This window comes from Mytilus californianus, unplaced genomic scaffold, assembly GCF_021869535.1.
Source record: "Mytilus californianus isolate M0D057914Y unplaced genomic scaffold, xbMytCali1.0.p SCAF_7, whole genome shotgun sequence".
Taxonomy (NCBI): domain Eukaryota; kingdom Metazoa; phylum Mollusca; class Bivalvia; order Mytilida; family Mytilidae; genus Mytilus; species Mytilus californianus.
In genome coordinates, this window is record NW_026262723.1 from 45,723,042 (window position 1) to 45,750,431 (window position 27,390).

General features: G+C 32.2%; 1 protein-coding gene and 1 long non-coding RNA gene across 2 annotated transcripts in view; one reads left to right on the forward strand and one right to left on the reverse strand.

Annotated features, from left to right (window-relative positions):
- On the forward strand, positions 1–26,524 carry LOC127709135 (neuropeptide SIFamide receptor-like). The gene is made up of 3 exons (XM_052214497.1): positions 1–594; positions 24,364–24,463; positions 25,451–26,524. The coding sequence occupies exons 1-3, from the start codon at positions 297–299 to the stop codon at positions 26,226–26,228; spliced, it is 1,176 nt and encodes a 391-aa protein (XP_052070457.1). The 5' UTR covers positions 1–296; the 3' UTR covers positions 26,229–26,524.
- Positions 1–27,390, reverse strand: part of LOC127709159 (uncharacterized) — a 131,316-nt gene that overhangs the window by 86,839 nt on the left and 17,087 nt on the right. The window lies entirely within an intron of this gene.

The following is a 27,390-nucleotide window of genomic DNA, read 5'->3' on the forward strand; positions in this document are numbered from 1 at the left end:
CACAAGTCAGTATCTCAACTTTTTATTATTATCAAAATCTTCATAAATTGTTTGAAGACAGTTGGAAATAATTAAATACAATACGTAGGAGAAAGAAATGACGTCATTAATTTAATTTGGAAGACTAATAGCTATAACTATAGGAAACTATTTTATTTCTACCTTTAATTGCATTTCTTTATTGATAGGAGACAGGTCTAAGAAGAAAACGGATTTCTATTATTCGGTGAATCCTGCTATAAAATAGAAAGTAAACTTTAATAACATATCTAACAATTGTGTAGAATATTGGGAAAATGACGACGGAGAGCAGTTTGAGTTTAGATTTAACAACACGGAATTCAACAAATAACGAGACTTATTTTGATGTTCTCTCTCATCCCGTGTATAGGACCGTGATATACTCATTGACATTTGCTTACTCCCTGGTATTTCTCTGTGCACTATTTGGAAACTTAATGGTAGTTTTGGTGGTGTATAGAAATGCTTCAATGCACAATGCTACAAACTACTTCATAGTTAACCTGGCTATAGCGGACATTCTGGTGGCATTATTTTGTGTCCCTTTAACTCTTCTGGACAACTTATATCCAGGTAAGAACTTTTTTTAAAATGTAAACCATAGTTTATACAGATACAAAGAATTGAACGTAAACTTTGTAGACGACTTTTTCATTAGCATCTTCTAATTTTACATGTTAATTTGATTAACGCGAATATACAATATTTTGATTAAGACCCAGTTAGATATTTTTGTTAGAATATTGTTAGTCAAGTTCTTTTATATAAAGTTGTAAAATATGGACGAGAAAAACAAATAAATGATCGAAAGAGTTCATTTAAACTTCTGTTAACAATTAGTTGCAAAATATTCCGCGAGAAAATATGTTTGGCCTCTCTGACTCTCGAACTATGTTGAGACTAATTTTATTACATAATGAAATACTAAACTTTTGAAAATAGAAACCTTTTAAATTACATACCAAGAAGTATTACACAAAACATAATTAAATTGAAAATTAGAAGCGTTATGACATGTAAAAGTAAAGAAAAACTCAAAATAATGCAAATTTATATAAAAAAAAAGAACCGAATTTTTAAATCTTGTGTCCGTGGGATACGGGTTGACATTCACCTCATAGTTCTTGAATTATTCTATTTTGTATCTCTCTACGCCTATCAACTGTATAACGATAGATTATCAAGATATAAATATGAATATATCCATACAAAACTTTAAAAAAATGGAGACGTGATATGACTTCAAATGAGACCACAATTCACCAAAGACTAAAGGACGAGCAAATAAAACAAATATACGTCGCAGAACGGCCGTCAACAATAAGCAAAACAAATAAGGTAAAAGTAAGCTATTGAAAGACCCGGGGTAACAAAATGTAGAATAAAGCATATAGACCAGTAGTAAGCATAAAACACACAAGAAAAAGAGGAGGACACAAAGTGCCGATCTACGAGAACTCGCAGTTATTCAAGACCTTACTCTAACTAATAAATATAGTTAATATAAGTTTACCTAACTAGAGACATATATATGTTTTTGACCTAAATATACCCTTTCTTCTAGTCATTTCAAATGCAGAAAAATAAATATATACTGTTACTTAAATTAAATATAAAGTTACAATTCATACATGAAAGTTTGAACGACATGTAAATTGAATTTAGAATTTATTTTCTTAAAATTTTCATTTCTATATTAATGTAAAGTCATGCTGATATTATTTTTAACTGCAAACTTCATAGCAGCAAATGCACAATTACATCATAATGAATATTATAATTATTTCATTGATGTTCACCCAAAATTTCTTATCAACAGCATTAGGTAACCAAAATAGACACGTGTGATGATATAGATAGACTCATCATAGATACCAGGCTTAAATTTTGTACCCCAGACGCGCGTTTGTCTACAGAAGACTTGTCAGATAAAAAAAATTGACAGAAGCTATCGAAAGTGAAATTTTCACACAAAAAATTTTTTAAAATATATCATAATGACAAAGGAAAACCACTTGACCTTTGTTACAGTCATGTTTATATGTAATTCATAGCTTTTCTAATATCAGGGTGGTTTAGATCTTGACATAATGTATAGACCCTTTGTCTATCGTTAAAGACCGACTTGATCTTTATGTGTCCATGTAGTTGTGTTACTGTCTCATTGGTGATTATCTTGGATCTTCTTTTATTCATATAATTCCAGGATACACAGGTTTTTTTTTTTTATTTTGTATTGATCATGCACACGTGCAGTCTTTCAGGAGCCTGTAATTCAATGGTTGTCGTTTGTTGCTGTATAACATACTTGTTTTTCGTTCATTATTTTGTACATAAATTAGGCCGTTGGTTTTCTCGTTTGAATTGTTTCACATTTGTCACTTCGGGGCCTTTTATAGCTGACTATGCGGTATGGGCTTTGCTCATTGTTGAAGGCCGTACGGTGACCCATAGTTATCAATTTCTGTGTCATTTGGTCTCTTGCGAGAGTTGTCTCATTGGCAATCATATCACATCTTCTTATTTTTATATTTGTATGTCAATAAGCATTTCGATACACCCCTTTTTCACTCATCGGGACGCGTCCTATGCGAAATCAAATAAATTCTGTTGTAGACGGTATACTGTCAACTTAAGGTGCATATTTTATATTCGTATTTGTCCTGTAATTGGACACATAGATAAAATAATTTCCCATTATTGTATCGCTATAATATATATCATATATGCCTAAGGATCATTGGAAAATTCACAGTACAAAGCCATCTGCTTCATAAGTTTATATGTTTAAGGTACATGTAGATCATTTGAACCTTTGCTTAATTATTCATTGTTATCGGGAAGCGACTGATATTACAAGCATATTCAGCCCAAATAATATACATATATAGTTGTTACAGTACCTAAATAACAGATTGAATCATTATTTTAAAGTCAACAACACACGAAACAACTCAAACATACCATGGATGCAACAGAAAATATTTATCAGTCTGTTTGATATACCACTGAAAATCCAAAGAAAAAGATGAATATGATTTTTATCATTTGATGCAAACAGGGGTGATGCTGAATATATGCAACAATAAAGTGTTATAGTCGTTGATTTATTGACAAATCTAAGTAAATCATATTTGATAGCGGTTATAACGCTATTAAAAATCAACTTAATCTACAAATTTCGATTTCAGAAACTGTTATATTTGCATCTCCATAAACATAGAACGTGCAGCTTCTGTAAGTCATTAACTGAGTTCCTTGATTCAGTTGATTCTGCTTCATAAAAAACACATCGTATAGTGATTTATTTTGAATTGATTTCAATGTTTTTACGAATTTTCGATTTCAATTTTCAATGACCTTTACCTGAATATGAACACGAGTAAAGGGCTTCGTGCGAACAGTAATAATTAACAGACCACTTGTAAGCTACAAAACATCAAATACAAAACAACATTTTGCTCAGCTTATACGTTTTGTCATTGATACGATATTCCAGGGATTGAGTGGTCTAAATAAAAGGTTGCTACTTACAAGGAATCTATCGAACAAATTCCGAATGGTAAAAATGGTCATCCGTTCGAAAGTGTTCGCAATTATTAGGTTGACCGAGATGGAATTTCTATTTCACATTACTGCAAATATATACCACTAGTCGTAGCCACAATCCGGTCCTCTTTTCATCCTTTCAGACACAAGCGAATGCGATTTATCACCGAATTTTACCTTCTATAAGCAACATGACTGGAGCCACTTGTGTTACAAGAAAAACTTACCTTTCCAGTATGTTTGTTTTGGATTTATGGTTTTCGAGTACCCCTTTGGTATCTTTTTCCTTCTTTTTACATCAATTCGATGTTTTAGGTTTAAGCTTAAGTACTAAACTTGGCGAACTTAAGTCCGTGGCAATTGATGTCAGAAGTTGGTTCTGTTTTTAAGGCTTGTAGAGTTATTATTAGATTTATTTATTTCAATTTCATTTTTATGATAATAACGACGTGTTAACAGATTTATCAGCAAAATCGATTCTGTCTTATAATACAACACGTGCATATTAAAGTATTCCCTTTAGCATGTATTACATACCGTATGAATAGTGGCGGGACACAAAACTTCCATATATGGAAATTTCAGTGACATAACGAGACAAGAATATTTTGTGACCGAGACATGATACTTGCTGTTTAAGAAAATATACGGTAAAGCGTGACCTGTTCCAGACTCCAAATAATTGACCACATAAAACATCAATTACACAGGACAACTAACGTCAAGTTGGCCAACGTATTGACACTATCGTAGGTTGACTGACAGAGTCACAATTTATCATACAATGCTCTTAGATCCCAATAGATCTAATAGAATTCATTATTGGTTGTGATCAATGTATGCATTTATTAGCTTTGGTATATGACAAGCTTGTTATTTGTCCTGCCATTTTGTTCAGTGCACTTTGAATAACTTACAATGCCGTCACTAAAAGTCTTTGTACATGCAAATTTATACCATTATGATAGATGTCTATCAAGTGCAGATGTTCTTCAAATACCCATTCTGATAACATATTCGGTAAGGTATAAATGAATTCAAGTTCTAAAGTATAGGATGAGAAAGGTATTTGTAACTTTCGTAAAAGAGTGTGAAAATGCAATTATCTGCAGTATTCATTTTTTTCAATGTAGAATGCATATTCATCTAATTTCAAATTCATTTCACATCTGGGCCATTTTAAATATAGTTCAATATCTTGAAAATTTACAGCATTATGTGTGTTCTATAATGTTCTAACAACGTTTTGTCGTATGTTCGAACATATTACCAAATTATAAATTCCTGAATGTGGTTCAAATTTTATTTTTTTTTTATAACTTTTAGATAAATTTGAAAATTTACAAAATGTAAATAACTCAGCAAGAAGGGTATTCCAAGTATGAATAAGAAATTGTTTACCTTTAAAAAAATAATTATTATATAATGTAATATTACTTTTAAAAACACTTCAGATACAACCTTTTAGTTTTCGGTCTTGATATGGGTTTCCTAATCATGTGCAGTCTTTTATTCCTTTGTCCGTGTTAGTGGTCATCCTGTTGGTAAACTGACTGTGGTTGAGTTACCTTTATGACATATGTTCTAGATAGGTAAAGGATGAGAGATGGGTGCACGTAAAACTGGGTTAACTTGACCACAGTAGTGGGCCTGTACTAAGTCAAAAGACCATGTGTTGTTTGTTGATGTAATCTGTTGTGCTGTCCAATATTTTTTGTATAATTTTTATTATCATTTATGATTATTGTGTATTATGAAGCTTTAATAATCTCGGATTTCTATAAATCTTAACATGTTATGTAAAATATTTTCTTTCTTTTTCTTCCCTTATTCTTATATGTAACGAGGCTTTAATCACAATTCGAAGTAAGCTAAATTTAAATTAGCGTAGGTTGTATATCTTGACTTTCTCATCTCGCGCAAAGGGTACCAAAGGGATTGCTATTTCATTAAATTCGGTTGTTGAACAATGCTGTTTTCTTTGTTTATGACGGTATTTCCGATAACATATAAGCCTATATCAGTATTAATGTCATTGAATATTAGGAAAAACAAATTGTTTTCCCAAGTGAAGACGTTGATTGATATGGTTGTTCCTACAAAGTTCCTTTCCTCGGTTTACTTGCTTCTTACGTCGTCAACCATTCAAATGTTTTACCAGTTTTAATTCAGAATTGCGTGTATTGCCTGAAAAAGATTTCTATCTCTTTGAATTAAAAAATGTGTAAACTGTTTTGGCCCTCAATGTCAAGAGTTAATGTACAGTCTGTTACGTATTTTCAATATAAAATGAACAAAGTTCAACCCCCCCTTTCCTCACATCCGATATGGGATTAATTTATAAATGCGTACCCCTCACCCTAAAAGAAACGTAATAAAATTGAAGAGCTGATAAGACCAAAAAGGACAAGAAGTATAGACAAAGCCGGGCAAGGGATCAGAGCTTTACATGAGGGAGATATATTCCTTAAGATAATTAAAATGATTTTTAAAATGTTTGTAACAGCACATTTTGATAACACAATATTTGTATTTTCATGCCAGTACTACTGGGCTGGTGATACCCTCGGAGACTTACAGTCCACCAGAAGAGGTATCGACCCCGTGGTAGTTATAAAATTAACGGTACTAATTTTACTGCATCAGATAAGCATTTCGACAATAACTGTCTCTTCAGTGACATTTTTTTGAAAACTCCAAACTTATAAAAAAAATTGAAGAGCTAAAACCCAAAACTATGTTGAGATTACAGTAATATATTTTAGATGCAAAACAAAGCATTGCTCAGATAATTTCCTTCAGTTGGTTCAAATGTTTTCTCTATTTTGACAAAAGGCGGAATTTGATACACAAATATGAACACCAAAGGTAAACTGAGCAGAATGAGAAGCAGTATAATTAGATCAAATAAACACTTTTCTTGGATACATGATTTTTGATGAGTCGTTATTGGCTTCGAACTAGCTATCAGCAAGTACTCTCAGATCGGTGCTTTTTGTCTTTAGTCATTTATTAGTTGTTTGCTTGTGGTTGAATAGTATCAATCTGCTTGATATCATGTTGTGCTGTTACACTTCTATCCCAGGTAAAGGGAGAGTTGGGCGCCTGCGAATTTGTTTAAATCGTCATATTCTGTAATTTAACGGTTGCCGTTTGTCGCTGTATATCATATTTGTTTTTCGTTTATTGCTTTGTACACAAATCTGGCCGTTGATTGTCTCAATGAATTCTTTTACATCTAATTATGTTGGGGCCTTTATAGCATGCTATGCGGTATACATGGATATTTGTCTCATTGGCAATCCTACTACAACTGCTTATTTTTCTACATCATAAATGTCGTGCGTCCGAAGCGCTTTTCTATTTACATATGAATGCGACAGATGTGTACAGATTTTCTACAGCTAGAATAGAAAAGTCGGCTCATAGGTCCTTGTTGTAAGAACTCAAGAAATTTCAAAATATATAATCAGAAAAAAACCCAAAGAGTATGAACATAAAAATACCTTCGGAGAAGGATGTTATGGTGGATTATCATATACAGAAACAGTTATCATCCGAGACGCAATGTATTTTTATAACTTAAAACTAATATTAAAAAGAGGATAGATTACAACAAACATTATATTTTCAAAATACTACAAGATCAACAAGTATATAGTATCAGGTACCTTTTTATGTGAACATTTTTGTAACGATCTTGCCGTCACATGCGTTCAAAAGCATCTAGTGTCGCCTCTGCAATTACATTTGTAAGTGCATATAAAATGTAAAATACAACCATATAGGTACTAACATTGATTTTGTTTCTGAAAATTAAACATCACTAAATATATATTGTTATAGAACTCATGATCCTAAATCCTGTAATACTGTTTACTTTTTATTTCGGCATTGCACAAGGTCATGTGTTTCTCAGACTGTTTATGACGTCTTTACACTAAATCTGTTGGTTATGTACTGATTAATACTTAAGTTTGGAAGAAAATGATTTATTTATTAGTTGAACATGTAGGTGGCTTTGAATTAGCTTTCAGGAACTGCGAGTACTCTTATATCGGTGCTTTGTGTCTTTGTTTTTCTGTTATTTTTTTTTGTGCGCCATACGGATCTTTTGAGTAATGCCAATTGCAACTGATTTTTACAGTCTGTTCGTATTTTGTGCTGTAACATCACTGTCCCGGTTAGGGAATGGTTGATTGCTCTCAAGCATGTTTAACCTCGACACATGTTTTAAGTGCCTGTCCCAAGTCAGGAGCCTGTAGTTCTGTGGTTGTCCTTGGTTCATGTCTGTAAAATTTGTTATTCATAAATTGTTTTGTTATAAATTTTTTAATTTAGGCCGTTTGTTTTCTCGTTTGAATCGCTTTACATTTTTTTTTCATGTCGGAGCCTTTCATATCCGACTATACGGTATGGGTTCTTTCGTAGTTGAAGGCCGTACAATAACTTATAATTGCTTATATCCACATCACTTGAACTTGGGTGGATAGTTGTTTCATTGGCAATCTTACAACATCTCCTTATTTGTATATATAATATATGCCGAAAGTTTATCGTCTTTCATATAAATGCAGTCCAGTTTCACAATAGCATCGAAGCAAACAATAGAGAAATACTTCAAAACCAGGTCAAATTGGAATCAACTATTTATTTGTCAATAGATGATTTAAATGTCAGCTATTCAAACTTACCTCATACTTCTTCTTTCCAGCAAGGAAGTGCGTTAATTAATTGCAGGCAGATTTCCGTCTTCACATTTTAATTTCAATTATTAAAGACAAGTGTTTGACTCAGCAGTTGAACTCAAGTCCCCATGGAGCGCACCAGAATTAACAACTGATTATAGATTTAGGTTCTGACGGATGCTTGTTTTCAAATGTCAAGATGTCAATATTGATTCATGAATTTGAGGGATAAGTTGCGATACAAAGATGAGGACGAAAAGTTACATGCACATTAGGAGGAAAACTGTTTACGGCATTTATAGTGCCTTTTGTTTTTTTTTTTGTCAGCTAGAATATAAAAAACACTTATTCATACTATAGTCCTTTTGGAAGTATGGAATTGAAATTTAGTAAAGCAATGATTCTAACATATGCTTCAAACTTTAATCTTCATATAAAATTAATTATTGACAAGACAAAAGTGTATTATGTTCTTTTTATATGGCTTGCATTTTTGATTTTTTTTCCGATACAAAACTTTATTATTCATATTCAGCATCTATTAGCTTCATTCTGTAGTGTTATTACAGTAGTAATACATAAAAAGAGATACAAGTAATCACCGAAAAATAATAGACCACACCAACCACCAACATCTACTCAGGCCTACAAAGAACAAAAGCAACATGCATAAAAACAACACAACATAATCAACACTTCGTCCAGATGGCCTGTCCTTAGTACAATAATAAAACAAGATAAGGGTAATAAATATAACAAGATAATTTAAGTACTGAAGTACTGAACATCGGATGACCGCAAGTTCTCGTGGATGGTCACAAGCACTTGTCTCAGAAAAAAAAAAACACATCTGTATACTTGAAAGTGAGGTTAATGTACAGATATATATTTTTTTCTGAGACAAGTTCGTGCGTGGATGATGAATAAATGACAGGGAATTCAATGTCACCGTAATGTTGTCAAGTATATATTATATTAATGTTTGTATATAACAGTTACATGTATATATAATTTTCATCCATTTGTATATCATTCTTTTCTACTATTCTAATAATAGTGCAGTGCAAGTGCATGGTGGACACTCTTCTGTAATAAATCGATTTTTCTAATAGATTGGATTTGAGCAGGCATTCATATTTTGTGCTGTGTAATACTATTTTTTATTAATATCTTTTAATATTTTATCGCACCAAAGACATTATAAACCCTTATTTAATTCACCTTAACTAATTTTATTTTTGAATCATATTCTTTTATATTGTAAATATAAAGATATCCACTTTTTCGATTAAGTAAATATTTTAAAATTGCTAATCCGATAAGTGGAGTGCTCCGAATATAAACGGAGGCACATACCTGAACAGAGCAGAACAGAACAGATATTCTTCCGCATGCTTTAACACATTTTTTCTGTGCGTGTGCATAGATATTATCAATAATATTTTACTTATACATATATTTCTAACGACAAAACATTTTCATATTATTAATTTATGTTCTAAACAAAAATATTTTTATGGGTATTCATTGAAGAAATGAATTTATAACAAGCGATAAGGAATGTTATTTTGCACTCGATAATGTCCGCGTTTATAGATCGGTTACCAGTCAAACACGAAAGTTACGTAAGTAGAAATCTCGTCGGCAACAATACATCGGAATGCCCTCACGGTCATCGCGATGTAAAAATGAACCCTAAGTTAGATCAGTATACATTTATTGCAAAGTAGTGGAATCTACTTAGAAAAAAACACATTGTTCTTGATGTTTTTTTCTTAATTGTGCAAAGGTTGAATACAGAGATGAACTACTATTATTTTGTACAACTTTAAAAAACAAGGATATCCTCCAACAGGAAAACATTTCCACAACAGGATGACACCTTTGATTACTCGGTTAAATCCAAGAGAATATATCTGAATAATATATTATACAGCTACCATCGATTGCTTTACAAAATTTATTTTATTAACCCTAAAAGCGAATTAAAAATTGTTCAGTAGAGATATTATATGGCAAATTGTATCTTACTACAATTTAAATAGAGCTTTCATTGCAAATACCTTTTTGAACATGGTTTTCTGTAATTTACAATTCCCCCGATGTGTCAGGCATGCATGAATTCGGGAAGCTCGTGATTTCTCCAGGGTATACATTGAACAAAGTATCGTAGGTCATACATTAGCATGCTCATAATAAAATTTGTAACAAACCATTAACACAAAAAATTGTTTGTACACTATAGTGAGAGAGAAAAAAACGAGGTGCGTTCAACTCAAACCTTAATTGACTAGGATTGTCAGTTTTCCTGGGTTTTCTCCGGGCGTTCCGGCTTCCTCTACCAATAAAATCTGGCCACCACGAAATAGCCATTGCGTTGAAAATTGCATTAAACATCAAAAATCAAATCAAAATCGAACTTCTTTCATTACATATGTGCAACACAGTACAAACTTACCAAAAATAGCCTCAATTTGAGATTTTGTCATATTTGGATATGAGCAACAGCTTTACCCAAAAAGATATTTTGCTGTAAAATGTATTTTAAGAAGATATTTATAATATGATTAAAATATCTATTTGGGTAAAGCTGTTCAATGATGACTGCTGTACTCCTATTTTTGACATTTTTACCTATTATGTCTATTTGTTTTATTCACACATTGTTGTCAATATAATGGAATTTTATGCGACAGTCATACAGGAGGAAGGTTTAGCTAGCTGTAAAACCAGGTTTAATCCACCATTACATAAGGAAATGCCTGTACCAAGTCAGGAATATGACAGTTGTTTTCAATTGAGTTTTTGTTTTTGCCATTTGATAAGGGACTTTTCGTTTTGAATTTTTCTTGGAGTTCGGTATTTTTGTAATTTTACTTTTTTCATATATATATAAGCAAAAAGTATAAAATTGTCATTTTAGGTTAAATACTTCGACATGTTTATTACGTCATAGTGACACCAAGAGTGACCTTTAAGCATTATATTGTCAAGATTATATTAACATGTTCATTTATCAGTAAAATTAACATAATTTAAAAGGCTTGCATTAGTTGACTATTTTTGTAATTATCATGCGACCTCCTTAAGACTGCCACAAATTAGAGGTTATTTTGGATAGGAGCAAAAATGCTATATGGCCACTTACGGAGCCATGGAAGAGTTTTCGCAAGGGTTATTCAATTTGCAGAAAGCGTGACACTCTCTGTTCAAAAGTCCACGGATTTGACGTCTCGATCGAACGTGGCTGCGTATTTATATATCTATATAAATTGATAGTCATTATTTAAATACCATACGAAATCATTTTAAAACATTATAGCTATAACCTTTAGGAATAAGTCCATTATGCCAAAATATAAGATGACAATTTCTAAAGCTGTTAGCTTTAAATATTATATCGGCGAGAAAAAAAACTGAGTGAACAATACCACTTTTTTTAAATTTAATTCCGACAGAAAAAATATACGAACACATTTAGATCAATATCATTAAGAAGAACATGAACTATTAATCACCATTACATGGGAAAATAATACATCACTCAAATTTTACAAGACTTTTTAAGCTCAACAGTTTCTGTAAACAGTTACAAAAACATAAAAAAAATGTTTTATAGATCGTTAATAACAGTTTATAACAAAATATCGCAACATTGCAGGTACTATTATTGTACGATATGAACTTGAAGTAGCACTGCATTTAGTTTAACAACAAATATTACTTACTACAACAAACAAAAGTATTTTTAATGGGCAGGTGAGGGTGTGGTAAGACCACTTAATTGGCCCTTTGAACTTGAAAATCAAAACATATAGCATCCTTCAAAAGTTCATAAGTCATTAATTTTGCTTCTAGATTTGTTTAATATTTATTTAATTCCTACTAACATAATATTATTTGCTTTAGGGATTAAAAACTACTTGGATTTAATGCTAACTGCTTTACCCAAAAAGATGCTATGCTACAAGATGTATTTTGCAAAGATATAAATGTTTGTAAAATATCTTTTTTGGGTAATAAGGTCTTGGTTCGTATCTATTTTGTCCAAAAAGTATGTTTAAAATGGCATTGATAAGTGAAATATTTCAATTTTCGACATATTAATGACATATTCGTGACATCACACTTACTCTTTCTGTACTTCAGTGTTACTATTACGTCAGTCTCTTAATTTATTAATAAAATTAATAAATTTTAAAAGGTTTTAAATATTTTGCCAGTTTTGCAATTTCAGGGGCCAAAGACTTGTTTTATCATACTTCCTTTTGTCTGTACCAAGTCAGGAGTTTGACAGCTGTTTACCATTCGTTCTGCAGTTTGATAAAGCCTAACGTTTAATTTTGTCAGTTTTTTATGGACTTCCCCATTTTTGGATTTACCTTGGAGTTCGCTATTTTTGTTATACTTTTTTGCAATGATATGACTTTACAAATGCAAGTCTTTGAATATAGTTCACTTAAATGGCTACCAACCAAATAATTGTTGCTTGTTAATTGCCCAGTTGCAAATACTTCATGCATATACTGGATTAGAACGAATGAGTAATTTAACTTATAATATAGGTAGGTTCTTTAAGGTTGTTCGTCCATGATTTAGGGTTAGAACTTTGGACTGACTCTGGAAAATTAGGGTTTGTTTGATAAGGACAGAAACTTGTTGCAATGCTTTTTCAATTTACATAGCATGACAATAACCCTTTTCGGTAAATCAGATTTAACGTTTCAACTTCGACCGGACGTGGAAGCGTATTTGTACATCCTACACAGCAAAACAGACACCCGATCGTAGCAAGGGTATTACTGCCGGACAGAAAAAGTTTAGTGATTACCATATTTCTTTACCCCAGTAAACCATTGGGGTGTCAATAAATAAACTGCACTCATCATAACTTGTTTTCTACAGTTAAAAAAAATAAATTTTATAATACATTTTAAACGCTATTCTATTTGCTCTTTACGAATGTCTTCAAATAATTCCAATCGTCTTGTTCTTTCAAAATGTTTTACATAAATAAAAAGACAGATCTTATCATTCCCGCGTCAGAAATTACTACATGTCAAATTTGTTCTAAAAATATCAGTTGTTTATGTAATAATGATTCTTTAAAATGATTTACAACTATTACTCTACAACAGAGAAGACACGATAAAAGTACATTGTTCCTTATAGTATTGCGATTGCCTGAATCTACCCCTCAAATCTGATTATAGCGTTATGCTGCTAGTTTTACGATTTCTAGAGATGGAATAATTTAATAAACGTAATTCTGCAACGTGATTTCAGAACGACGATATCACTCCCTTTCCGTTTTCCGCTTGATTTACCTAATTGCCGCAGCTGATTTGCTCTTTTCGTATTTTATAGCTTCCGGCGGAAGTAATTATTGACGTACAGGCATTCTTATTTACGTTTCCTGTCCAGTCACTATATTGGAAAGTCATTTAGTATGGTAAACTCAATCTATTTTATATGATATTTTTAGAAATATCTAAACTTGGCCAGTGTGATAAACAAACTTGAGTTTATTTATGATTCGCAAATACGACATATTTCGTTTCAATGAAAGCAGATGTAAGTTGAATGCAATTTAGACAGCAACCAAAAAATGCTGTTATATTATAAATGGCTTCGTTTAATGGCATTTAAAGACTATAAACATTGTTTTTTTTTATTGGTTCAACCATCAATGAAACAATAAAACATTAATTATAGTTTGAAGAAGACAACAGTTCAATATTCCATATTTAGATATAGACACTTTTCTATTGTTACCCGGTATGTCTCATACCCAAACTCAATATTGCTATATCAAGAGATTTTTCATCAGGGCCATACTACCAGTTGTAGAGATAGACAGAGATCTACTATGCTCCATACCAAAGATACACCAGAACTTCTGAAGTGTGGCTGAATACTGCGATGGGGGTGTACCAAGTTTGTCGAAAATCAAATTTAAACTTGACTGTTATCGGCTCGCCATACTAAGAGATTATCCACTTTGTCAATAGTACCAGATGTATAGGTAGAAATAACGTCTACTTCGCACCACAGATACTCTAGACCTTCAAGAGCTATATGCATATGGTTGTGTCGTGAAGATGGTTACACCATACTAAAGATCATATTCCTGGTCCCTAATACCAGAAGTAGAGGTAGACATTGCCCCAATATATGCAGCCAGGCACTTGAAGGTCTATGGTGACAGTGGTATAGTCCATAGAAGAGGTCCTTGAAAGTTTACTATGCATCGTTCCACAGAAACACTAGACCTCCGCGAGTTTGGTAGGATACGATCGGATGAGGTGTGTATCCAGTATGTCACAGTTCAACTTGACTATTGCCGACTGACTTACTAAGATATTATCTAGCTGGATAATAGTACCAGATACATGTATAACGGTAGACATTACCTCTATTATATGCACCGTACCACAAATACCTTGACCTAGCTGCACAAAATAGGTAATATCGTCCGTCCGGTAAGTTTGTTAATTTGGTTAACATAGGTTTAAATTATTGGACAAATGAAATTATCGGCTAGTTTCGTAGTTCAATTTAAGTATTGCCAGTTGGTCATATTAATATATATTCTCTTGAATTGTACTATGACACTCATGAAGAATCTCTTAGTATGTCCAGCTGGCATAAGTTAAGTGAAATTGACGGCATCCTTTGATTTCCATACTCGTATAAATATATGATGGTCCCGACGGAGAACCTCTTAGTTTGCAATCTGGCAACTGTTTGAGTAAGGCTATGTGACATACTAACAAACATGGGTACTAATTTTTGTGGATTGAAAAAAAAATAGATTTTTGTTTGTGGTTTTGTCAACGTTTGCGTACAATCCTGTTAGAGTTTTATACTTCGTTCGTGGTGCATTGTAGGAGCAACGCCTACCTCTAACTCTGGTACTACGGTGCAGGTGGAGAAACTCTTAGTATAGCCAGCCGGCAAGGAAAGTGGCTTGATTTTCATATGATGAAGACATAATCTTTCGACCAGTTTAATTGAGGTCTGGAGCTGGCATGTCAGTAACTGCTAGTAGTCCTTTGTTAATTTATGTATCATTGTCATTTTACTTAATTTCTTTTGTTACCTATTCTGACATCGGACTCGGCCTTCTTTTAAACTGAGTTTTACTGTGCGTATGCTATATATGTGTTTCTCTGTTCTACATTGGTTAGAGGTATAGGGGAAGGGTTGAGATCTCACAAAACATGTTTAACCCTGTCGCATTTTTGCGCCTGTCCCAAGTCAGGAGCCTCTGGCCTTTGTTAGTCTTGTATGTTTTTTAATTTTAGTTCAATTATATGTTTTGGAGTTTAGTGTGACGTCCATTTTCACTGAACTAGTACACAATTTTATTTAGGGGCCAGCTGAGGACCACCTCCGGGTGCGGGATTTTCTCGCTGCGTTGAAGACCCATTGGTGGCCTTCGGCTGTTGTCTGCTCTTTGGTCGGGTTGTTGTCTCTTTGACATATTCCCCATTTCCATTCTCAATTCAATTGTTTATTCCACATTGGCTAGAGGTATAGGAGGAGTGTTGAGATCTCACAAAACATGTTTAACTCCGCCGAATTTTTGGGCCTGTCTCAAGATAGGAACCTCTGGCCTTTGATAAGTCTTGTATGTTTTTTTTAATTTTGACAACATTGATAGTTTCTTCATATCTACTTATACAGTTTGTATATCCTGGCGCTTTGTACAAAATTGTAAGCCTAGTATTTTTGGTGAGTTTTTTTTGTAAGAAAAATTATAAATAGTTGTTTGAGTCATTTTACGACATATAGTCTAGATATGCCAAGTGGGGAGTTACGGTTTACATAGAACCGGTGTAACCCCACCACATGGTGTGTCTGTACCAAGGCGATCTGGATGATGTGTTTTACGTTTTTGATTGTCTTGAAGGTCTATCTACTTTTGTAAGGAGTAAGATGTTAGTGGTTGATATGGTCTGCTGTACTGTCCAATATTATTTATAATTTCTGTAATCTTTTTATATACTATACATTAATATTATAATTGTGAGTCGAAATGGGCTAAGGGACATTTTCAGAATTTAAACGCTATTTTTTTATGGGCTTAGAAGTTTTAGCTTTAGGCAATAGTTACTGCTACAGTGCAATTCAAGAGGTTCAGAGGTCTGTCTATTAGTGATTTAGAGACTATACTATTTAATAGTTGTGCTCCCGGAAATATTGCTTTCATGTGAAAGTGCATGAATTTGTAATGGGTCAAAATTCTTAAATAATGAAAAAATAATAAAGAGAACAAATGCCTAAATAAATCGCCACATCAAAGTTACGAATACAAGTTAACAGATATTATCGTGTCATATATCGGATCCATTTGATATGTTGTCCTTAAAGCAATATTGTCAATGTTATGTTACTGAATTGAATCTTTAAATCTATCGGAGTCATATCTTCCAAATGAAAAAGCTCTTTCAGGAGAGTTGTTTAAATATTCTTTTGTTACTTTTCTAGTCATTGGCGATATTTCCGTGAATAATAAAAAAAAATAAAAGTGACATACGTTATTTTAGTAGACATAGATTTTCAAATAACTTTTTCAGACAATGAATTGGAAATTTCCAATATTAAGTTTCTTAAAATATTCTTTTCCCTAAGAAAATAATAAAATTATCAAGAAACAAGCTCAAAATAAATGTTTTTTCAATGACAATGGGCAAACTCAAGAAAACAAAAATTTTCTGCTTTTTTCACCTTTTGATTGTCGAGGTTAAATATGCAGCATCTACGACAAATAATTAAAATTGAAAAAAAAATCCTTTAAACTGTAATGTTTTGACAGCTGGATCCAATCAAAGACTTTAAAGTTGATAATTTCTCTGCATCCCAAATTAGTACGTTGTATTCAATAGTAAGAGCAAACATTGTCACATAGGAAGTTAAAACGCGTTTTAGCGTGCCATTGTATTACATATCATTTTCTTATTATATTAGTTTTATCGTCCTGAACATATTTTTTTTATATTTGCCACTTGATGTAAAACAGTCGGCAATCAACCATTGCATTTATCAGATATTATGACTCATTCGGACGCTAGTTTAGTATTCTTAACTACCGAGGAAATATAACCATGTACTTCTAAGTCATTAAGTCTCTGGTGGAGGGTTGTCTAATTAGCAATCATACCACATCTTCTTATTTCATATGTAGTCTATAATAATATTAGCGGTACAAATTGTACTAGATGCGTATTACAATTTTCGGAGAATATGATTCTAATATTCGCCACTGTTAAACAGTCGTCAAACAGCCGATATATCTACCGGATATGTAACTGCTGTCCAGTTTAATACGTTCGACTATTTAGGAAATTTCTGAGATTTCTGACTACATTGTATTATTTAGGAAACCTTTAGTTTATAAAGTTTCAGAAATAAGCTAACCAGTTTTACATTTCGACTTTAAGGAAATCATACTTGTATAAGATTTCTGAATATGTCTTCTGTTGAATTTATTCTGTTATAAGGGAGAAAATACATTAATATTTATTAAGTATAATAATCAAAATCCAGTTATCACTAAAATGCGAATTGAATTATGGTACTTAACCACCAACAGCATATCATCTCGGATCGTTGCAGTCTATTTCCTGTTCCATCAGATTTAAATAACTTATCTGTAGGATCAACTTTTACTGCATTACCAGAATAAGGAGATATTTCTGAGATAGCAGAAGCCATTATTTCCGGGTTAGCAGCTAGAGTGAAACTATGACTAAATCGGACATTTCGGGGAAAGCAGAATAACAGACGTTTGGAAAAAAGGCCGCATTTAATACAGCGTGCTAAAGGACCATGAAGGGAACAAAAGGCAAACACGTTTTTAGAAAGGGTGAAAAAAGAAATACACTAGTTATCAACCCATCAAAATCCAGGCTACACAGTCATGTAATGTGTAATTACCGTCTCAGAAGTTGAGGAATGCATAAGTCTTTGGACTGAATGCTTTCCTACTACCTGAACAAAAGGCATATACATTTTTACAAAGGAGGAGACGGTATTAGAAGTTGAATGATGCTCAGTCTTCGGACTGAATGCTTTCCTTCTACCTAATTGGAAGATATAAATTACTAACTCTGTAATAGTTAAGTTCGTTGATTGTTTGGGACATTTCGAAACCTAGTAAATGTCTTTCAATCTCGTAGAGTGTCGGTTTTGATCTCTTTTATTTTAGTAATAAGTAATTAAATTTTGCATGGTTATCAATCATGCATATTGGCACACAGGATTAAAATAGTAAACACTTATCTATGAATAGACGAAATTCCTGCTATTTCGTTATCTATGAAACCGCACACGTGACCCAAGTTATTCCACATTTTATCTAGTCGTTCACCATGCTCACTGTTACATGTATGAGTGTTTAGTGTCATTACTATTGTAACGTACATGAAAACATAGCGACAAACCGAACATTTTAATAGCTTATGGATATTCATGACTCATTCATACTTAGTAAAGTAATCCAAAGAGTAGAGAATAAGTGTATTGAAAAACGGAGATATCAAACTCATCTATTTTCGAATATATTGATTTACAAGGGGAGGGTGTAGGTTGGGTTGAATGGTTGTCTAGCTATTCCTACCAAGGTAGAAGAAGTTGAAGAACAGAAGACGTAAAATATCCAAAGGAGACAATAATAACAAGAAAAAACTACCCTCTGACGATAAAAGTAATTATATATGCAGGTTAAACACATTTTAATCGATGCTTAATTTCTATGATTTATTTTAAAAAAAAGGAAAGTATTTATAAATAATCAAAACAGCAAATTAACCCTATCAAACGACACTCTCGCCAATTTACTTCTTCTACAATACACATTTCATTACAATACTTTAAGTTTTGAATCCTCCCAAGTCTACCGATAATAGAAATAATAGTTGTGAATATATGTAAAGAATTGTCTTCATAGCAAAACATGAATTCAGATATAAATTAAAACAATGAGCAGAGTCAGAAACAAACTTCTTATATTTGTTTTGATTTTTGACTATTTATACTGTGCAAGTTGATTAATTAACATGCGACAAAGAGAAATAAAACGAATTTATTTTTGTTGAACGTTTCGAAAGTTACGTTGGAATTTATACAAAAAAATAGCATCAAATACAGATTTTGAAGACATTTGCCAAATCTGGTGGATTTCAAAGCTATTAAATCCTACTTTTACTTTTTTTTATATGTTTTGGTCATATTAGGGCCTTGTCCAACCTACTACTTTTCCTAGAATTCTAAAACGTTGATTAGTTGATTTATCGGGAATATCGTCACGAGTGACCAGTATTACACGGCTGTCATTCAGTATATCGAGAAAAATGATCGTGAAAGAACATTGTGATCGGATCGTGAATGTAATTAATTGTAATTCTACTTCAAAATCTGTGAAAAATCTGCTGTATTTTCAAAAACGCGGAACAAATCCGAAAAAAAATTATGTCTGTCAAAATGATTTAACTTTCTCAGTGATACTGTACAATAAGATAAAGAAAATATGCAGTACTTTATGAGAAAACACAAAAGGCGCAACACAAGTCTATGGGATTCATTAAAAAAAAAACGTTTTGTACCTATAATGTTCACATTCTAATATATCATGATATATTTGAAACTGAATCTTTGGTGTGTCAGATAGTACAGTACAGTATAAGTTTTTTTTTCCCTTGAAACCGTTCGTTTTGTTTTTTAAAACATTAAATGTTGTTGCTTTTTCATCAAAATTGATCGTAAAAGATCGGGCAACGCATTATCTTGATCGTGAAAGACAAGGCGTGACCAGACGGACGCAGGACGTTTACGCTTTTTTACCTGTAACACTAAAGGACATTTGCGCTTCAAACACTATGGACATTTGCGCTTTAAACTTTGATACACCTGTACAAAATTGACAAGGCATTTGCGCTTTTTACCTATAATAGTTTACCTGTAATCTTTAGAAAATTTACCAAAATCACGGAAAGATGTTCACATATTCTTTGAAAGTTCTTCCGAACAAACGACAAAATCAGAAAAAATTATTCGGGTAAACCAGACATATTATTAAAAATATAGTAAATGTTTCTGGGTAAACGATAGAGAAAACGAAACTTTTATGGATGGAACATTTAAATTTTGACCGAAGTTCTTCAATTAGCTTTCTAATTAGAATTTAAAATTGGAAAATATATTCCTCTTGTGTCCATTCTATTGCATGAATAGTCCGAGGAACTGTGCCATCATAGTTTATCTAAGCTTGTTTCAATTTGTGAAGACCGAAATTTTATGATGCTTTTAGCTGTATATAAATATATAAATGTTGTAATTTTTTTTTTTTTTATATACTAGTATATAAAATGTGTTTTTATGTTATTTTGATAAAGTGCAAATGTCCTATTAAAAAAGCGCCAATGTCCTATTGAAAAAGCGCGAATGTCCTTTTTTAAAAAGCGCAAAAATTAAAGCGCAAATGTCCTACAAAAAGCGCCAGACCAGACTTAAAAATCAGAAAACAATATTTTTTTTACCAATTGATATACTTGCAACTAGTTGAAGCGTGTAATTATTTTAATAAGAACGAACGTTAATGCTTCCATTTTCTTTTCACTTTTCTTTTTTTTTATTTTAACACTTTTCCTTAAAAGTTATTAAAATAACTATAAACGTGTCTAGATAAGTAGATTTACAATATGAAAGGACCCTCAGGAGCGCAAATTGTCGAAAAGTAAAAGTATGTGTGTATCTATAATGCTTAAAATGCTTAATGCATCCGCCCTGGAAATATATGCATGTGTACGCATTTATTTTTCCATTTTTTTTGTGTGTAAGAGTTGTTACTTTCAGTTATATGGAGTGTCGTACGTGCTTACATAGTATGACAATATTGGCTAATTTATTGTTTATTTCGTGGCTGCGCTGACATAAACTAAAAAGGAACCAAGATAACGTTATTTTTACTATTTTGTTTGATCAGTCTGTTCACAATAGCTATACGTCATTGTACCCAACTTAGTGGGGAAATTTCCAATCAACGTACCTCGATTGTGCATGATGCCCAGCTTGAATTGTAATTTAGCCGATTAAGTTATATTCTCAATCTCAAATTTGTATAAGAAATCGAAACTTATGAAGAACGCACAAATAAGACTGATATTGCTATAAGGTGTGGTATCATGAGATAATCAAATCCAATGGCATTGAACGATTATAGCCCTATTCACCAACAACAGAGAACCGGAATCAGTCATGCAAATCCAGTATTTGCTATACCAATTAAAAATATAAATTATCCTCTAACTAAATAATGATTTGAATGTTTTTGTAGCATCAGATCTTTCACGAATCTTTTAACGATCTTCAAAAAGCGGTACGCGATCTTTCACAATCCGAAAAATCATTTTTTTGTAAATATTTCATTTTTTGCAAAATTTCTGATTATGCTAACACAAAGTAACTTTAAGAACCATTTGAATCATTAAAAAGGAATGACATTTTACAAAGAATAGTTGTTTAGTCATTTGAATTATGAAAAAAATCTTGTTTGTTTACATATTTAATGTCATTGAAATGTCGAGGAGCAATCTGCCTTTTGTAGTTTTATAAAAACGGTGTACTTTTAAACCTTGATGTTTCTCAGATACTCATAATGTTGAACCATTTTGACAGACAGTTTTATTTTTTTTGTAAATTTGTCCGTATAATGCATTAAATTAGATTAGCAATTGACCTTGCATATGACTTCTCGATAAGATTTCCTTCACGATCCTATACCAGAGCTTTCACAATCCAATCGCAATACTTGACCACCGTTAGGTATTCTTTCACGATCACTTTTCTCGATATACCGAATGACACCCGATTATTAGGTCATGTTTACGCTAAGTTCATTTTTTACATTTCAACCATCCCAACCTTAATCAGTTTTGAATGACAAAAGTCACATAGCAGATTGTTCAATATAAATCAGCACAAGGGGTCGCTTTAGTTGAAAGCAATGGTATTATTGTTGATAAATGAAAGATATATACATGTACATGTAAACAATAACAATAACAAAAAATATCGTATCAGATTGTATGCTTCATACCGTTTTTTGTAAAATGTTAATTCTATTATGTTGATGAACTCTTAGTGAAAGCTTATTAAATGGTATTGCTGCATTTATCACCTCCTTTATAATATTGAAAATAATGGCGAAACTACTATGTTTAGAATTTCTGGCGCTTACAATAGGTCTTTTTTGCTTTGCATGTACTGATTTTGTGTCATGGATGGATACCCCATATCCTTTGTTTTTCTATTATTTTAACATATCCTCCCTTTGAGTATTTTTCCAAAAATGTAAAAGAAATCCAATAGAAACCAACATACAAAGGAAGAAGATTTTGCTGTAGACGAATTAAGTTTCTGTTTTAAACATCTTTACTTATGTTCGAAATAAAATTTTGAAGGGTATTCTTTTCGTGTAAAATATCAATGAACAAACAGTCCCCTATTTCATACACATAACAGAAACTTACACGCTACACCTGTTGCAGTTCCGTGCTTTAATCTTATTTTGAACAAATGAATCATTGAAATAATTAACATAGGCTTTTATAAGATGACCGACGATTAAACACATACATATCTTGGCTGTAACATTATGACAAGTATATCGTTTTATTCTAAGTATCAAAATTAACATTGTTCCTTTCTGAGATATATATACTTTTCAAACAAAATTTCCACATTTTTAACCCGACACAGCGAAATGATGTTTCCCTCCCCCCCCCCCCCATTTCATTGAATTATTCAACCTTATTTTTTAAATACAAATGCAACACAATAAGATCAATAAACCAAATTCTTTCAATTTGTTCTTGTCGTGAAAATGTGTAATGTTTTTATTTGTTTGTAGTTTCCAATATTTAAGTTTTCTTTATTTCCTGTAAAACAATTCGTATTTTGAAGTATGCAGTCAATATTGCATGAAAACAATCAATACGTCAAGATAAGAAAAATAGTTGATAAATGCAAAGTAAAAGATTGAGTACTAACCTTGTTAACCCAGTAAAAACTATATCTTAATCATTTCAAAAAGCAAGGGCGAGAGTGAAAATTTAGACATTTTGTAATATGCATGTCCTGGTATTGATTAGAAAATTTAAAAACTGTTTCATTTTTATATTTTCTGATAATAAAATATTAGAATAATGAGAATAAAGATGAATTACGTTGTAACTTAAGCCACTCACTGAAAGATAAAATTAATTGGGTAATATGGATTAATTTTCCATCGGATTCTCAACTCTTTCTCGCTAACAAAAGTGATCTGAGGCTCATATCTAACAACATCTATATGCATAAAACTTGGCCATCTATAATGTTTTGATTAAGTCTTCACTTAACGATAACAGGCTGGATTGTCTAGTGGTAGAATGCTCGCTTCAAGGGCTCGATCCTGACCAGGTCAAACTAAACTCATTAAATTTTGTATTTGTTGCTTCTCAGCTAAGCATCAAGTGATGAAGTGTAAGAGCAAAGTCTTGTTGGGAAAATGTGTGCGGGCAGGCAGCCATGTCTTCATGGATTCTGGTGCCTTGTCAACTAGCACGTTTAACATCCTGATGAGCGTGTCGGTCTAGCACAAAGCAGTATTCATTTTTACCTAAACATGTTCTAGTTCTTTATGAGCACATACATACGACTTCTCACAAGCCCCTTGTTCTAAATTTCAATGTATATACCTTTTCGTAGACTGTAGCCTTTACATCATTTGCCACTCAACGTTAAACGCCAATCCATCCATCCATGTGAAGTAATCATATTAATTAGTTTAATATTATTTGGCAATTTGTATTAGATCATTGAAAAAAATATTGCAATATATTGAAACAAAACCTAACAGTGAACCATTGAAAAGATACAATAAACAAATTAATGTCGACCTCAACACGTCAAAATAAGTATTAGAACAAAAAATGCTTTACATGCATTATTACTTGTGATCAAAACGATAATATTTCAATTAACCCTGTAACTCTGGTCTGTAATTTGTCATTTATAATTCTCGAAATAAATCGGTTAATGTATTGTTATTTGATTGCAGGTTGGCCTTTCGGACCAGTGCTGTGTAAAGTAACACCGTATTTACAGGGTGTTTCTGTATGTGCCTCCGTTAATACTTTGGCAGCGATAGCAGTTGACAGGTACGAAAAATTAACATATAATAACTATTACATTACAAAATACTTTTAATGTCTTAAATGCGACGGCGTGTATAAATGTGTAAGCTCACAGATTATTTCAAAATAGTAGACTTCTAACAACGAAGTGTTTTCTTTTTTTTTTTTCGTGATTGGCAATTTGCCTATAGAATAGAATGGTTCAAGTGTTTTAAGGAACCAATAAAGAAACGTGAATGTTAGCATATTAGTATCAATTTAAATCACTTTTAAGTCTTGCAGAACATGGTTATTTTATTAGATGAATTTGGACTTTGAACTAGCTTTTAGTAACTGCTAGTACTATTGAATCGATACTTATGTCTTTTATCTTCTATTATTTGCGCTAAGTACCAATCTGATGAGCGCAGCCGTTTCTAAGGAATTTAACAGTTAGTTATAATGCTCATAAAGATGTTTAACCCACCACAATATTTACATATCATTGATAACGTCCATTAAAAACAAATCTTTCAGGTTACATTTATTATTTCTTGTAATCATCCCAATTTACTTACTCAAAGGTAAAACTTGACAATCATTCCATGGAAAATACAAATTTTTAAAAACAAGTAAAACTTTAAGAAATATTTTAACATACTTGGAAAGAAAATAAAATACGAGAAAAAGAATATAATTATTTCAAACTCTACAGACAGACGGACTTGTGAGTCATTGCTACAAAGAAAGGAGGCCAATAGTCCAAAAAACTTTATACAGAAACCAAGGATACAGCAAAGCAAACACCCCGTTTTTATACGTGCAACATTAGACATTTGGAATAGGCAAAGCTTGCAAATGTGTTCCACTTTTTAAAATCGTGTATAGCAATATCATTAGATTCAAAGGCGAGTTGCGATGGAAACACGTCATGATCATTTACATGTTTCACAAAATAGCTGTGTTTGATAGTTTAGTTTTCAGTAAATCACTCCAATTGTTTGGGTAAACATTTTCATTCATTTATTTTAGATACCTTGCAATTTGTCGTTCACTGGAGTTCAAACTGACTGCCCGGAAGATAAAACACATAATAATTATCATTTGGATACTTTCAATGAGTATAATGACACCGTGGGCAGTTTTCTACACAACATTAGACTACAAGGATTCAAGCGGACAAATTATTCCAATGTGTTATCCGATGTGGCCTAGTCCGAAAGCTATGAAAGCTTATTTTATTGGAGCGACGCTTTTGTCATGCTACATTATTCCACTAATTTTGATAATCGTTTGTTATCTGTTTATTGGAGTAAAAGTATGGCGACGGGACCAACCTGGGGCAAAAAACGCTAGCGCGTGTGTGATTTATAAATCGAAAGTGAAAGTCGTAAAAATGCTTGCGGTTGTTGTTATTATGTTTGCATTTTCATGGATGCCTTTATATGTAGTAAATTTTGTTAAAATAATTTCACCTCAGGACAGCTCAAAATCATCAAGTTATCCGGACTATCTAGAAAATATTATCATTCCAATAGCTCAATGGCTCGGGTCATCTAACAGTGGAATGAACCCTATTATATACTGTTTTTTCAGCAAAAAATTTCGATATGGTTTCCGCGATCTTCTGACATGTTTTAAACATAGACATGTACTCCACGACAGTTCAACACGAACATATATGTGCGTGAAATCTCATATTGAAGATATATCATCATCTCCTGTTTCAAAACGAAGTGCCTCTCCTAGACCTGGCAGTACAAGTCCTAGACCAATTGGTCATAGAATTGTGTACAACTCACGAGTCTAAGATTATTAAACACCTACAATCAATCGTATTATATCAGGTTTAAGCTGATAACGTGGAGTAATAGATTGATTTTTAATCCTATCTTTATAATAGAATTAGATAATAACAACAGACGTCGAACTAAACGACAAACATCCATAGACGATAATATTAGTTTTATCAAATGATATAGATGTTATGTTTTGTACAGACCTATAGAGTTACTGGGATACTTTTGTGTTGTAAAATTACTTATGTATCAATAATAGTGAATATAGTCTGTTTTTCGAGCAAATTAAAGCATGAAATTCAATATAGTTGCAAAAGCGAGTCTTTTACTAGCGGATTCTTAACACCTACTGTAGTAGATTTAAAGTTCATCTGGCCTAAAATGCCATGCGAGCTTATGCAATCACTTTGCGTCAGTCATAGACCGTCGTAAACTTTAAAAAAATCTCCTCTTAAAGTATTGGATAAATTTTAACAAACTTGACCGAAATATTCCTTAGGGTACTTAGTTTAAAAATGTGTGTCCGAAATTTTGATCCATCATCAAACATGGCCGCTATTGCTAAAAACAGAAAATAGGGGTAAAATGCAGTTTTTTAGGCTTATATTTCAAAAACTAAAGCAGTTAGAGCAAATCTGATTTAGGTAAAATTGATCTGCGAGTCACGGTCTATCTCCTTAGATATTTTCAAGAAATCAGACAACCCATTTTGGAGTTATATCGCCTGAAATGTCAGTTTTTAGTATATTTTCGCCAGTGAACCCCATATAGAAGTTCTTGTTCTTGAAAGACATGATAATCTTTTGCAGTTTTTTTTTAAGAAATAATCATAGATAGAAAAAAATTGTGACAGGCAAAAGTTTTCAGCAAAATAAGATCTACAAATAAGTCAATTAACCGAAATTGCCAATTGACCGCTTATATGAGTTATTGTCCTTGAAAAATGTTTTTTAGCTTTTTTTCATTTTTTTGCAGAAATCTTATAGATAGAGAGAAAGATGTTTAGCCCAATAAGATCTACAAATAAGTCAACATGGCTCAAACTTTCAACTAACTTCTTTTATGAGTTATTGCCCTTGAACGATTTTTTTGTTCTATTTGTGCTGTTTTTGCACCAACTATAATAGATAAACATTGAAAATGACGGTAAAAATTTTGCTTTATGCCACTGTT

Bases quoted from the DNA above. Each gene is read 5' to 3' on its own strand.
- LOC127709135 (XM_052214497.1), top strand. From the start codon at position 297: ATGACGACGGAGAGCAGTTTGAGTTTAGATTTAACAACACGGAATTCA. The intron at 595-24,363 runs GTAAGAACTTTT...ATTTGATTGCAG, and splicing joins TCTGGACAACTTATATCCAG to GTTGGCCTTTCGGACCAGTG. The intron at 24,464-25,450 runs GTACGAAAAATT...CATTTATTTTAG, and splicing joins GCAGCGATAGCAGTTGACAG to ATACCTTGCAATTTGTCGTT.